Genomic DNA, 15,182 nt, shown 5'->3' on the forward strand with positions numbered 1-15,182 from the left:
CAATGAACTCATCAGTAAATATAGGCTACAGCTCGAAATTACGATTTTTCTAACGACACGTGAAGGCTCCATAGCACATCCCAAAGGAACAATGAAATTGATGGTGTTTTAATGTTATTATGTTACAGCCTACAGATTTAAGGTGTGGTATAATTTTGTGTTGTCACTGAATTAACCTTCAAACCTGAACTGTTCTATATCCAGTCTGCGGGGTTTATTATCACCATCACGGCATCTGCTGCTTAGTGAAACAAATGCCTTGAGCAGAATGAACCTAGTAACCCCAGAGAGACTTTTGTCGCCCTCTGGTGAATTTCTTTAAGTATATCAGTTAATTCAAGACCACTCAGGACCCAAAGGAGAAAAAAAACAAACAGAATAAATATTCATACAATTTTATTCATCAGCATTATAGTCACAATATAAAGACAGACTGTGATGCTTTGTAGAAAAATCTCTACACTTAGAGATAATATAATTCAGACAAAGGCAGCTAAAATTGACTTACATACATGTAAAATAATATTTTTATTTCTATACATTTCCTTCATTGTTAGGATAAACATTAAACATTATTTAAAAAAACAACATACACAATCACACATTTATGTTTAAACAAAACACACACTTGGAAGATGCTTCATTAAAACTACGGGCGGGCGGCATCATGATTAACCCACATTATGAATCTGTTGTGTCTCCTAATGAAGTATTAAAATAAATAGTTATATCAGAGGAAAATGACCTAGGCCAAGTTTGTCTGAAGAAATCTGTAAACACGTGGCAAGCAATAACTGCAGTGCATCAAGTTCTAAGGAAACAATGGCAGCTAACGCTAGGCATAACATTATCACTGAAATATGTATCACAGGATGAAAATATATTAACGGATTTAAATATAAAATCTGCCCACATACCCGTTGCTTAGTAGGACATTTAAACTACTAGTGTACCTCACTTGATTTTCTTATGCTGACGTGGATTAGGTTTCCGGTTATGTGTTTCTTCTGCCTGCTGAAGATCAAATGTCGTGACACCAGACAGACAGACAGGCTAGCAGAGAGGAAATATGTCCGTTTCCTACAATGGCTTTGGAAGACCTACTCCAGCTGCATTCATTCACTAGTCGCTGTTACACTTTGGTCATCAAACATTTGGCCTCTCAAGTTTCTCGTAACAAACATTTTCCTTGTTCCTACAACATTATCTCGGCTCAAAAGTGTCTCACAAAGCTTAATGCACAAATCCTCTATAAGTTCCAGCAATTTTAAATATAATCAAGTCCCAGCAATCTTTGCAGTCAACTCATGCCTCTGCCACGAGAGGGGAAATGAAATACCCAGATCTTGGGTGGTTTTCAGTCATTCAGCCGTTCTGGATTTTTTAGCGTTTATTTGGATCCGCTGCTGCCACTCCAGTATGTGAGGGAGTACCAGGCGGTATTATCCTTCCAGGGGTGGCCGCAGAGGAATACAGCCATCCATCTCCAGAGACTCAGGCCAACCTTCATACTTGTTGCTGCTCTTACTGTTCTTCATGCGCTAATGGGAATGACCATGGGTCAAAAGAACTGATGTCAAAAAAATATTGAGTATCACAATATTATATTTTGTGAGACTATATTGAATCTCAAAAACATTGTATTGATTTTTAATTAAGAGTTTACATGCAAAGATTAACTCAGTCGATACTTTGTTTCATTTGCAAAGAGATGTGCCCTCTCAAAGTAGTGCTCGAATGTTCGATGTTACAGGGATTGTGATAAATACAAATGCATTTTCTTAACTCAGATTTGATGCATATGGTGGTGTGTTCTTTATACTATGACAGCTTTCCAAAAATTTGTTTTTTAAAAATTCACAATATATTGCCTTGCTTAGAGTATCACAATATATTGAGTCGTAACCCCTGTATCGTGATACGTATCGTATCGCCAGATTCTTGTCAATGCACAGTCCCAGTGTCAACAAAACAGACTGGGATCAGGATGGGATTCACCAACTGTCACTGTTTGTTTGCACAAAAGCCTGTTTTTAACTGCATACATTACCATGTAACTGCAAATATAAACAGGTGTACAAGTCTGGAAGCATTCCCATTCGTCATGTGTTGTCACATTTAGAGGTGGGATGGCTATTTAATATAGCAATATGTTTGATTTAGTCTATTGCGATACATTTCACAGTTGTAAACCTAAAATATTCCAAATGTTACCCAAGTTTATTTCCTGTTGTAGTGTATGGTTGCGTACGAAATTCCATACTGAAATGGAATTCAGTACGCTAAAACAGTATGTGAAATTACTAATCTTTATGATATTAACTGGTGAGTCATTGTGTATTGTACTTTAAACGATGACACATGGAGGACTTATTTTTTATGACATCTATAAGCAGTTAACTGTAGGCAAATCAGCATCACATCAAAGGAGCCGTTGATTTGTATCCTTTCAGCCTCTGTTCAGCATTGATAGTAACATACCTGCTCAAAGGGACTCTTATTCTCGATGCCCTTGGCTCCAACAAACACCCAGCTGTCTCTGAAGGCCAGCTCCTTCACTGCCGTGCTCCCGAGCTCCTCAAACAGCCGTCGAGACTCGTCGTTCAGCCTGTCAACCGGAAATGAGGATTAATATTTATTAAGTGGGTTGGCTGTTCTGCTGAATAAGAGGCTTACGAGTTAAAATAACCTCTGTTAAAGTTTATTGAAATTAAATGCAGGCCAGTTCCATTTCTCAGTGGGCTCCTGCTGGGCTTTAACACGGTCTCAGAGTCACTTACAACCCTGAAGTGTTTGTTAGCCACAAGGCCTTTTGAGGGTAACGGAGGGATTTATCATGCTCATTTTGCTACACCGAAAGGCATCAATAACAGACGAATCATCCACCAGATTTAAATGCAATATTAAAAATAAAATCTTGATTCCCTATGACACCACGAGGGCCCATCATCATTACCCACGGGGCATTTTGACTGCTCTGCTCACCTCCTTCAGTGACAACTGAAGCTTTTGCTCTTTCACAGCATCCAAAATGCAAATTTGCACATTATTTTTGTAGCACTTTGTTAAAGGGTAACTTCTTCTTCTAACTTCTTCTTATTTTCCCATGTTTTTGTGTCTAAGTGACTGATGAAGGAAACAATTTCTGAAATTGGTCCAGTATTGAGGGATTGTTTTTGCCACTGACGGTTCAGATTGTTATTATAAGTGTCTGACAACATTATAGAAAGGACCCTACAGAGAAATAAAACATTTTTCTTACGTTTCGCTTGATCTGGTCTGTTTGTTATTGTGTCCAAGTCCCGCTCAGGGAGAAGTCTCTTTGTGAAATCTGAATATTCATATACTCTGGCTCAAATAAATACAAGCGGCCATCAAATTAAAAGGCCTCTTACACGTTGTCGAAATTATCCAAATATTCAGCCATGACATTGAAAATCTTTTAGATAACACTAAGCCAAGCTTTCTATTCTCCAACACAACAAACGTTTCCACCATGGATGTATTCCACTATTCCACCATTGTCTTGTGGCAACACGTCACCTCGCCAGATTTCACAACGAGACTTCTCCTTGAGCGAGACTCTTTCCATAATGTTGTTGCACATTTTAGGGGGACTTAAATGACGGTACCAGCTTGCCCCAATAGCACCATATTGCAGCCCACAAGCCATCTATAGCGCTCTTACTCAACATAGGACCAATTAAAAAAAAATAAAAATAATAATAATAATTGTCCCTATTAGTCAGTTAGACACAAAAACGTGGGAAAATAGAGTGCAGGTTGAAAAATACCAAAGTTACCCTTTAAGCAAGTGACTCCTAATGTGGCATTATTAACTGATGGCTGGTATACCTACTCTAAGTCGTGGCCAATTGTTCTGCACTTTAATGCTATATTCTTTATTATGTGAGTTTTTGAAGATGTTTGAATAAATTCATTAATTTATTATTTTTATACAAGTGGAGTGTATAATGATGAATTTGACTGTAAAGTTGAACTGATAGGCATCAGTTGTTTTTTTTAAAAAACTGGTTGGACATTGGTTCTGCTGTTGTAAAGCTATACAAATTCTATTCTCTGTAGCAGTTCCACGTGATTATTTTACTCTACAAAACATTTTCCAAGTTCTAACATGAAATATCCTTAAGCTTCAGCCGACAATTTATCTGTGAAAATTGCTTTGCGGTGGATCTAAGGAGAAAAGAGAGGGGTTTTCATGGATATAAAACAGTTTCATATATATGTATACTGTTTTATATCTATGGGGGTGTTGGACTGGAACTGATCGCACATCATGGATTCTTACTTTGTAGCTGCATCATCAAAGGAAGCCACAAACACCAGAGTTCCTTCATGGAGCGGCCGGAGATACTTCAACAGGTCCGAAATATCTGAGAAAGAACGAACGTCAGATGAGCCATTAACTGTGGTTTTGTAGCATGCTGGTGCTGAGCCATATGTACCAGATGTGAAACATATATTATACATTAGTGTCTGGTTTGCATTACCTCCTGCCCACGTATCAAAGTTCTTTGTGTCCATTAGCTCTCCTGTCACCCCTGGAGTAAAGAAACACCAGTCAGATGTTATAATAACACAGTTAACAGCAGCTTAAAATATTAATGCTTCACAGTAAGATTAAAAGAAAAAAGGTGGAGGAGGGGTCTCTTACCATTCACCAAAGCTATGTTCAGGCCTCTGCCAACATTGTTCTTCACACTGCTCACTAACCTGTGAGACAGAAAGACAAAAGGGTTGAAACACGAGCTGAAGGAGAACACTTCCTTGTATTGAACACATTATTCTACACTCTTATACACACTGCCTGGCAACAAATCTATTAAGAAACAAGACTACAGACAAAAACAAAGAAATGGGGGACAGACAGACTGAAAGAATACTTGCATTCAGCTCCCCAGACAGGCTTGGAGGCCTGGTTATGACAGCACAGAAGAAAAAAAAAGAACAGAGTGTGAAACCAAAAAAAAAAAAAAGAGAGACAGACGGACCGGAGGGGAGACAAATACAAAGATGTACAGAAAAGATAAGCACTGAATCTCACATCTTGTCCTCCAGGCAGATTTTGGGTCCGATGACGTTGGCAGCACCAGACACCAGGCGGAAAGCCAAATGTTTTGGGGGACAGGGAGCCGAAAGTCCACATTTATACTTTCGAGGGCGCGTTTCAGCTAAAATATAGGATACATTAGTAAATGGTGATGAAGACACAAAGTATCATGATCATGCTTGACGGGAAGAATACTCATAAAATTGGCAGATTATACAGTTTATTTTACTTACCAGGTGTTGGTTTCTCACTTGCACCTGAAAAAAATACAAAATGTTCACATTTAAATGAACTAATCTCATATCAGAAAGGCTTTTCTTGATCATGTTATTATCACACATGCGTCAATGCTTATAACTTGTCTTTAGGGTTGCTACTAGCAATGATTTTCTTTATCAATTAGTCACTACAATCTCAGAAAATAGTGAAAAATGCTCATCACCTTTGCCCAGAGCCTGTGGTGATGACAACAGTACAAAATCCAACGATACTACATTTTCAGGCAACAGAGCAACTCCCCAAATCCTCACATTTTAGCAGCTAGAACCATTTAATGTTGGCCTTTTTTTTTAATAAATTGTTCTCAACTAATTTTCTGTCCATCAATTAATCATTTTAAAAGCTACTTCTCTCACCGGTGAAGAAATGGCGTACAGATGAACCACTTTCCCCTCCAAACAAGGTGTTTGCCAGCAGCCAGGTGAGCCCCACCAACAGCAGCACAGCCACAGCTCTAAGGGGCCCTGTCAAGAAAACAGGACCAGTTCAGGCACTACACATGACATTAGCATGAGGGACAACAAGTTCCCACTTGGAGCGTACTGTTCTAAAATGTACTAAAATCCTTAACCAACCTGTTAATCTCATGATTCACCGTTGCATAGACCTACACAGAGAATTTGAAAAAAGAAAAAGAAAAATAGGTACATAACTTTGATAATTAAAATATGTTTTGAAGGGAAGAAATTTTAAACAGTGTAAATAAAAGGTACAATGGAAATATGTTTAAAGTAGAGAGGACAAGTATAGTAAAGGAGGCAAAATAAACAAATACAATAAAATAAAGGCAGTTTAAATTATTTTTCTTTCAACAAAAGGCAATGGCACAATTGCATTGTGTATAGGCCTACTGTTTTGTTTTTAAGCAACTTTAAAGAGTTCTTGGAGGAAAAAAGTGGGTATTCTTTTATCAAAACTCTACTTGTGATTAAGGTGATTAAATAAAAATAAATGTTTTTATTTTTGTAATATTTGTTTTTTGAAATCACGACTTTCCCTCCTTATATTGCAACGAAAGGAGGCAAAATAAACAAATAAAATAAAATAAAATAAAATAAAGGCAATTATTTTTGTTTCCACAAAAGGTAATGACACAATTTCAGATTATATAGGCCTACTGTTTTGTTTTTAAGCAACTTTAAAGAGTTCTTGAAGAAAAAGAGTGGGTATTCTTTTATCAAAACTCTACATGTGATTAATACAATTAACCCATAAAATCATAACACTTAATTTGGGTTCATTCCATTCAAAGTTTGACATCTTTAATAAAGAAAGCTTTCCATGCAAGATGGCTCAGCAGAGATGACGTTTGACATGAACCCATCGCAAAGACGAGGCAACAACACATAAATAATCCTCTTTGACAACACAATCAATCACTTATATGAACTTACAAACTGAGAAACGACAGCTCTTACCTACTGTGTGTCCAAAGCTTCAGGCGTGCCTTCTTCTCTTCACCTTTGCTAGTAAGTAAAGGTACTGAACAGTAAAGACGAGCTGTTGCTCTCTCCACCTGGTGACTTTAAGACTATTTCTTACGCTGTTTCCTCATTGACGCTCCTCTGGTGTAAATCAGCCTTCAGCGAGAAGTCAATTCCCCCCAATCGACCATTTACACAAGTCTTGTTAGTCCGCTTTTAACAAACATGGAAGAAAAATATGCGGGTTAACCCAATGTAGTCTTGTCTTCCGGATATAGTACGTCACCATTGGAGTCTGCGCAGAGTGACGTCACGTGACCAAAAAATTTTGTTTTATTTTTTTTTAAATTGTATTTATTGTTGAATAAATCACAAACGTCCGATCCTTATATTGCCACGAAAAGCTACCACTCTTTTTAAAAAATATATATATATATTTACATTGAGAAAAAAAAACTCGCGCGAGCACAACTCCTCCTCGTGCACACTCCTCCTCGTGCACGCGCGAGCAGTGCTTCAAAAAAATCAAGATGGCTGTTCACAGTGCTGCTGTGCTCTCCATGTCTAAAATCTTTAATCCTTTCTGGGGTGGACGCCTTGGAAACACGGTTAAAGTAAGATTAAGACACGTTGCTTTAGAGACATCGGTTGTGAACGTTGTTGTTGTTGTGTGGCTCCGGATGCTAGTCGTATTAGTGTATTGCTAGTTCATCTGGACACAAGGTCATATGGTTAAAATCATAACAGCAGTCTTCTTCCTCATCTTTTCAGCACTGCAGATGTTGAGTTGGTTGCATTGAAATCTTGCTAAACAACTTGGACCCTCTGATAGTAAAATGCCTTCATGAACACGCCCTAAACCATCTCTCTTTCTTTTGTATTTCAGGTATTTGGAACAACTCTGACAAGCCACAGGAACAAGAGCTCACATAGTGTGAGTGAATCAGATTGTCTCTTTGGGTTTCTAATCTTGTTTTGATTGAGTAGACTTGATTTATGTATAATGGTTCTTATAAAGCCATAAAAAAAACAGTCGCTGCTACTCATTAAACTATTTATTTCCAAGATGGCTTTGGGTTCACACTTTTTATATCTGTTTTAAAGGTCCCATATCGTGCTCATTTTCAGGTTCACACTTGTATTTTGTGTTTCTACTAGAACATGTTTACATGCTGTAATCTTCAAAAACACCTTTTATTTTTCTCATACTGTCAGCCTAAATGTGCCCGTAATTACCCTCCGTCTCAAACGCTCCGTTGTAGCGCAATTTGACGGAATTGCAACAGAATTGCGTTGCTAGGCAACAGCTTGGGTCCATGTGTACTTCCTGTCAGTTGAAGACATTCACATACACTGCAACAAGGCCTATGAAAAGGAGGCTGGGTCACGGGCGGACATGGGTCTTGGGGTATGGGGTATAACCAATGTGCAGTGTAACAGAAGCTGCGGCCGTGCGTTGCGATTGGCTCAATTTCGGCGAGTGCAGGCAAGATTTTACTGCGCATGTGTTATACCCCCTAAGATATGACGCGTTGATGACGCGTGACCCAGCCTCCTTTATATGTATATTCGTGACATCACGAATGGGCAGGAATCCTGACGGCTTGTTTCAAATGCAGAGTTTCTGAATACAGGCCCTGTGTATTTCCCTGTGGATTGAGTGTTTCAATACTTTCACAGTATTTTTATAGGACTTAAGTCTGCTTTATAATAAAAAAACATGAAAATCTCACTTTTTTATAATATGGGACCTTTAATGTAACCTTGGGTTGCTAATAACCTGTTTTTCCACCCTCTTGGAGGAGGAGAGGTATTACTACATCTGTACTCACTACCTGGATTCTTATGAGGCTATCAAACTGCTACTATCTAACTCTTTTTCTTCTCCTTTCCTTGCTGTTCGCCTTCAACAACAGACAGACAACATTGTAAGTAGCTACCTCTGACGTGGTTTATATGATATATTGCCCAGCCCAAAATAACACAACTTTTTACTGCTTCACATTACCCTCACACGCCTACCTCCTTGGTGCTGTACTGTACTGGTGATTTCGCATTTTCTAACCCTTTAACTATAGATTTTGTGTATTGTCAACATTTACCAAAGTCTTCTCCATTTCACTCTCGGTATGGAAATGTTCATATATTTGAAAAAAGCTTGAATTGGCTAATTACTCCACATGATTTTTTGTTAAATTGCATTGTTATTGAGTGGAATACAATGGCCAGCTGAGGCCTTTTTCTTTCCGCAACTGTCAAACAACTAAATGTTCGCTGTAATGGATCATCTATCTTAAGAACGTGTCGAGTAGGGCTGACCCAAATGCTTAGACCGTTGCCATGGTAATCAACTTTCAAATTGGTATTCAAATGCTTTGTTTTTTAATATATAAGTATGTAATAAAAAAGTATAAATCCCAAAATATCCCCAGAAATAAGAACTAATCCCACAACAGTATTCATATTTAACATTAATTATTATTAGTTATTCTCAAACAGATATCGCTGTTTGTTATGAGTAGAGGTGTGTGTGTGTGTACAGTTGTGCGGCAGCCATGCCGTCCCAAAGCTTTGAATACCTTCGAATATTTCTCACCGAAGCTGGAGGAGCTGCAGCATTTATTTCTGTACAAACGTCCACTGTACATTCACTACATATTCTCAGAGCTAAACGAACTCTTCTGCAGTGTGTAGTGTGCTCGCATGCACGTGAGAGTGGAGTAAAAGAGCGAGTGAGAACGAGCGCGGTGTGTGATTGAAGGCAAGCAGGCGGGCAGGCAGAGGAGCAGAGTACAGCAGAGACTCCAGCCCTGGAGACCAAAGCTATGGTCTCCCCTGCGTCCTCCGACCGCGGCCAACACTGTTTAGCAAGACCGGCTTTACTAGATCTAACTTTGCGGTTTTGGTGCGTCCGTGCAGTTTATGTTGGAGTCTTGTCTGAACAGCGTGCGCGCATGGGACACCGACCCGCAATGATTTATACGTGTAAGAAGTTACAAACAATCCCTTTTAAAAGTACTACATTTGTACAGTGAAAATTAAACTTAAGGTTGTCAACAGGGGACACGAACGAACAGCTGATTGTAACGTGATGCACAGGACACAAACGGCGGTCTCTTGGGTGAAAGCCTTGTGTTTGTTTGGACCCATTAACCTCCCCTCCCACCCGCCCTGTGTGTCTCTTTCACTCTTAAATCTACATCACCACATTCCCGGCGCAGTTTCTCAGAGCGCTTACCATTGCTGCGAATTGGTTTACACTGTAGTTAATGGAACACCCGATACGTTTCATACCGGCGCTAAGTGGTGCCTTATGTGGCGGTATCGAAAGCCGATGGCCGTGATAAGGCCTCGGTATTTGACGCCCCGGCAATGAGAACGGGCTGATATATATAGGTGATTTGTAGTTGGGTTAAAACTTGCAAAACCACCAGTGTTGTCCTTTAAGTTATAATAATGTATAAAATACCAATGTTACAGCCCCCTCCTGCAAAGTATGGAGGCCGACACACTGTGACCCTCATCCCTGGAGATGGAATCGGTCCAGAGCTGCTCAATCATGTCAGAGAGGTTTTCAGGTTGGTTAAACTAAAACCTGTTCGAAGTGTTGACTACAGACTGGCGAGTATTGCCTCAACATGTGTATTTTTGTATTCATGCTGTAGGTTCAGCTGTGTCCCGGTGGACTTTGAGGTGGTGGAAGTCAACTCTGCTCTGGAGACTGAGGAGGATATCGACAACGCCATCACTGCCATTCGCCGCAATGGAGTTGCCCTCAAAGGCAAGCAAAGCTCTTTTGTTTTCTGTCACAGCTGTGAGAAGCATGTATATGTTTATAATAAGACCATGAAACTAAAGTTTAACTATGACATTACTTAACTGTCCCTATAGGTAACATAGAAACCAAACACACCATGGCGCCATCTGTCAAATCCAGAAATAATCTCCTACGGTAAGAGTTTTAATGACATATTCAGTTCCCTTGATATAGGCTCTCTTTTGTCTGATGGCTTACATTCCATGATTTGTGCGTTCATGTCTGGTAATGTCACTTGATCCATCGTTTATTCCTGACCCTCCCACCCTCCCCTCTCTCTTGTTCCATGTGTGTATTAACAGCACAAGCTTAGACCTATATGCCAACGTGATGCACTGCCAGTCGCTCCCTGGAGTCCAGACTCGCCACAAGAACATTGACATCATGATCATCAGAGAGAACACGGAGGGAGAGTACAGCAGTCTGGAGCACGAGGTCAGACAGAAACACAAATCAATTCTACTGCTGGCTGAAACACACGCTTACACTCCCTCCTTTAAAGACTTATTTCCTCTCTGTGTCTGTCTTTCTGCCCACCTTCTTCTCTTCTCACTCGCTTGTGAAATGAGAGTGAGGTACTACCCATGCACTATTAAAAGTACAGCATTTGTTTACGAAGAGAATTTTTTTTTATCTGATACACTTGATCAGTCAGGCATGACAGATCCACATTAGATGTGGTTTGTTAGTTGCCAACTTTATGAAACTTTTAGAACGATATCAAATTTGCACAAGCCTAAAATTAAGGTTTAAGGAGGCGATGTGCAGTTATAGCTTGATGTTACCTTCTACACAGAAGGATCCGAGTCAGTTCTACACAGCTATACATGCTGCTTCACAAATAGAGCTAGAGTGAAAGTACTGGTATCATATGAAACTAGAAAACCTAAGGAATCCACTGGTACCAACCATGTGATGTTAGCTTGTTGGGAAGGAGGCTAAATAACGCTCAGAATTTAGGAAAAACTGTCATGGCCATTTTCAAAGGGGTCCCTTGACCTCTGACCTGAAGATATGTGAATGAAAATGGGTTCTATGGGTACCCATGAGTCCCCTCTTTACAGACATGCCCACTTTATGATAATCACATGCAGTTTGGGGCAAAAACCATGCAGTCTTATGCATGCAGTATAAATGTGTTATTTTCGCCAATTCTAAAAGGGTTTCTGCATACCGGGGTCCGTAAACAGTCTTGGAACTGCATAAATTGGGTATGACTGGAAAGCTGAGACTCTTGTGGATCTAATGAGCCCAATTGTATTCATGTGGGATGATGTTAGTCCCCATAGTAACCATTTCACATGGTGAGACCATTTTTTTAAAAGTCGACCTCACTGTTGTGAAAAACAATGACCTTTACACACAGTGCTGAGCTGCACCTTAAATGAATTTTCAGGTTCCCAGCTTTCAGATGATGTAGACCACTTCTATGTGACATCTACAGCTGATCTGTTATCTCCCCCTAAAGACCCCCTGTCCCCCATAAAAAAAACCAAAATGGATCTAAGTGGGTCTCAGACAGTTAACAGCACCAACTACTTGAACTGTAGTTTATCAGTCATTGTCCTCCCTCTCTTCTTTTAGAGTGTATCAGGAGTAGTGGAGTGTCTCAAGATCATCACCAGGAACAATTCCCTCAGGATTGCTGAGTACGCCTTCCGACTGGCCAAGGAGAAAGGTCGTAGCAGGGTCACTGCCGTACACAAGGCTAACATCATGTGAGTCACTCTGAGGCAGATGTATCATGCCGGATCTTTCTGGCCAGCTGAATCTTACATAATGTTGTGAGTTTCTTAGTGCTGGAAATGTTGAGTTTGGCTTTTCTGCTCCAACAGGAAGCTCGGCGATGGCTTGTTCCTGCAGTGTTGCAGAGAAGTGGCCTCTGATTACCCAGACATCACATTTGACAGCATGATCGTGGACAACACCACCATGCAGGTGACAGAGGAGGAAATGACACACCTCTTAGTTTGGAAAAGTTTCTAAATGTTGCTATATCTATCACCTACCACCTTGTTTGTGTTTTTAGCTGGTGTCCAATCCCCAGCAGTTTGATGTGATGGTGATGCCCAATCTGTACGGGAACGTGGTGAGCAACGTGTGTGCAGGCCTGGTGGGAGGGCCTGGCCTCGTGCCCGGGGCTAATTACGGCCGTGACTATGCTGTCTTTGAAACGGTGAGTGTTTGGCAGCTTAGTGGGACACCGGCCCCTCTGTTTTTTGAAGAATGGAAAATGCATGAATCACGTCTTTGACTCAGAATTTTGTCTCTTTCTCATCTTATTTGTCTGGGTCTCTCAGGCCACAAGGAACACCGGGAAGAGTATTGCAGGCAAGAACATTGCTAACCCCACTGCCATGCTGCTAGCCGGCTGCATGATGCTGGACCACCTCAAGTAAGCTTTTCCAGATGAAATATTTTCAGCACATACTTTGCTTTAATCTCTGTCAACAGATTCTGCAACCACATGTAGAATCTGTAGGCAACGGGGCAAGATTTTGGCATCGTAAGCGTTCTGGTTTCCGTTTGTAGTCCGAGTAGTACTGACAAATCATGTTCGAGCAGGCTTTGGTTGAATACAGGTAAACAGTCCGTGTGGAGAGCAAAAGAGGCGAAACGCATTGGCCAAAATGCAATCTGGGAACCCACCGGCTATTGTTTGACAAGGATTTAGCTTTTTATTGGTTTAAAATTAGCTTGTAAACTTGTAAAAGCTTGACCTTCCTGTGGTTCCATCTGAGGATGTACTGTTGTCACTGTGGTATACCAGTAAATAAAAGTCTTTCTCCTGTATGTTCTCCAGGCTTTATGACTACGCCACTATGATCCGAAATGCAATCCTCGGCACCATGAATGAAACCAGGGTAAGTCTTCCCTCACCTGTCTCGGTGCCACAAAGCTATCAGGCCATTGTTATGTGACAGAGGCTTAGATGCCCTGGTGACAGGTCTGGCCTGCTTCCCAGTGGGCATCACAATACATTCACACAAAGCAGCATCGTGCCCTTTCAGTGTCACAAAGCTCTTGTGAAGTGCTACACTGTATGGTATCTGATTTTACATTGTGTGGCATTGACATTAATTTACGGTGCTTGAGCTCATTTAAAAAGCTGATCTGCTTATCATCCAAGGCAGCAGCCTGCTTGCTGCTTTAGCAGGCGAGATGATTTGTGATATGTGTTTTATATTTACCAAACGGTTTGCAAACACACACTTAAAAATATTTATTATGCAGCTTTGTTGAATACTCGATTCTGATTGGTCAATCACGGCGTTCTACGGTCTGTTACTTCTTTTATAGCAGACTGTTGCTATGAATAACAGACTGTTGCTGTGGACACAGATCTGATCTAAGACTCTGGCAGACCATTTTTGTGTCAATTTATTGATTTCTTAAGTAAGTAGTTGTGTAATAAGCGGGATAATGTTCAGAGAGCGGGTCATAGTTGCGAAATAAACCTCTTCTGGTCGATGCTCGCTATTTAAAGACTCATACAAATACAATAAGACGATTTTAAATCTGGAATTTGGAGCTTTTTAACTTGAGTTGATTAATTTTGAATCCTGTTTTTGTTTTGTTTTTATTGCAGTTGCACACAGCTGATATCGGGGGTCAAGGCACCACATCAGAGGTGGTCCAGTCCATCATGAGGTTCATCCAGAGCAAAGGGCCGCTCACAACTGAGCTCTAAACACACACACACACACACACACACTCATCAGAGGTGTGAGTTTGAACAGGTTATCGATGCATGTCTGTTTCCATAGCGCTGGGTCTGTCGCTGACATCAGAACGTTTCCTTTATTTTCTTGTTCACACAGTTTACTGATAACTGTACAAACAGCCTTTTAGCCACGCTTGTGTGTTTCACATATAATAGTGACCTAAACGACACTGATTTAAAAACGGTTTACTTTTGATCATTCCATTATCACTCCTGTTAGATGATAAACCCCGCTGTAAGGATATTTCATCAGGCTCATTCAGTTAAATCTGTGTTCTTACAAATGGTTATGATGTATGTCAGTGTGGTCCGACACATGATGGGGTCAGACATATTTAAAATATCCTGATATGGCCATGGATTGTCCACTCTCTGCATTCTTCAAAGTGGATCATTATTTATTTTCCAGATCACGACTATGTTATAGCCTTTCAGTCAAACCAAAATGTGCCATGTTCATTTAACGCCATGCCATTTTTTTGTCTTACTGTAACTTAAATAAAACGTTGCCTGTTATATAATATACTGTCCTGCGTGTTCACATCAGATCAACTGTACTATACAAATGGTGATGTAGCTATTTCATATATACTGTATCAGAAGAGGTGTAAGTTTGGGTGATATAACAAAAGAAATATGCTGTTGTCTTTTAAGTCTAAACGGGCAAGAACTCTTAAAGTCTGATGTGAAAACACTGTTTTTATCATATCTGTGGGCGGGTATATATATATACTGTATGACACAAATATCAATAAAGAAATAATCTACCTTATTGTGATCTTTTTGGACAGAAGTTTGAATATGAAACGTCTTTCAAATGAGTTTTAGAGCCAAAGTAAATTGATTTTCAAGCTATATATACAATCA

The 15,182-nt window shown here is 40.0% G+C and overlaps 2 protein-coding genes across 5 annotated transcripts; one reads left to right on the plus strand and one right to left on the minus strand.

Annotated features, from left to right (window-relative positions):
• Positions 1-379: 379 nt before the first annotated feature.
• fam3a (FAM3 metabolism regulating signaling molecule A) lies at positions 380-7,064 on the minus strand. 3 transcript variants are annotated; one of them, XM_074644454.1, is made up of 10 exons: positions 6,769-7,064; positions 5,926-5,957; positions 5,707-5,814; positions 5,305-5,328; positions 5,066-5,192; positions 4,676-4,734; positions 4,512-4,562; positions 4,310-4,394; positions 2,482-2,608; positions 380-1,541 (listed from the first exon to the last, which is right to left on the minus strand). In XM_074644454.1, exons 2-10 carry the CDS (start codon positions 5,936-5,938, stop codon positions 1,443-1,445), a joined length of 693 nt encoding a protein of 230 aa, XP_074500555.1. In that variant the 5' UTR covers positions 5,939-5,957; positions 6,769-7,064; the 3' UTR covers positions 380-1,442. The 3 variants fall into 3 exon arrangements, with proteins under 3 accessions (XP_074500555.1, XP_074500556.1, XP_074500557.1); XM_074644455.1 differs by having other exon boundaries at positions 380-1,532; positions 6,769-7,051; XM_074644456.1 differs by having other exon boundaries at positions 1,435-1,570; positions 6,769-7,051.
• A 206-nt stretch (positions 7,065-7,270) lies between these two features.
• Positions 7,271-15,085, plus strand: idh3g (isocitrate dehydrogenase (NAD(+)) 3 non-catalytic subunit gamma). Of its 2 annotated transcripts, XM_074644457.1 has the most exons (13): positions 7,271-7,388; positions 7,661-7,708; positions 8,691-8,702; positions 10,255-10,352; positions 10,440-10,555; positions 10,666-10,726; positions 10,894-11,026; positions 12,176-12,309; positions 12,427-12,529; positions 12,621-12,767; positions 12,892-12,986; positions 13,395-13,455; positions 14,181-15,085. In XM_074644457.1, exons 1-13 carry the CDS (start codon positions 7,305-7,307, stop codon positions 14,280-14,282), a joined length of 1,194 nt encoding a protein of 397 aa, XP_074500558.1. In that variant the 5' UTR covers positions 7,271-7,304; the 3' UTR covers positions 14,283-15,085. The 2 variants fall into 2 exon arrangements, with proteins under 2 accessions (XP_074500558.1, XP_074500559.1); XM_074644458.1 differs by lacking the exon at positions 8,691-8,702.
• Positions 15,086-15,182: the final 97 nt, after the last annotated feature.

Source organism: Sebastes fasciatus, chromosome 8 (assembly GCF_043250625.1).
Source record: "Sebastes fasciatus isolate fSebFas1 chromosome 8, fSebFas1.pri, whole genome shotgun sequence".
NCBI lineage: Eukaryota > Metazoa > Chordata > Actinopteri > Perciformes > Sebastidae > Sebastes > Sebastes fasciatus.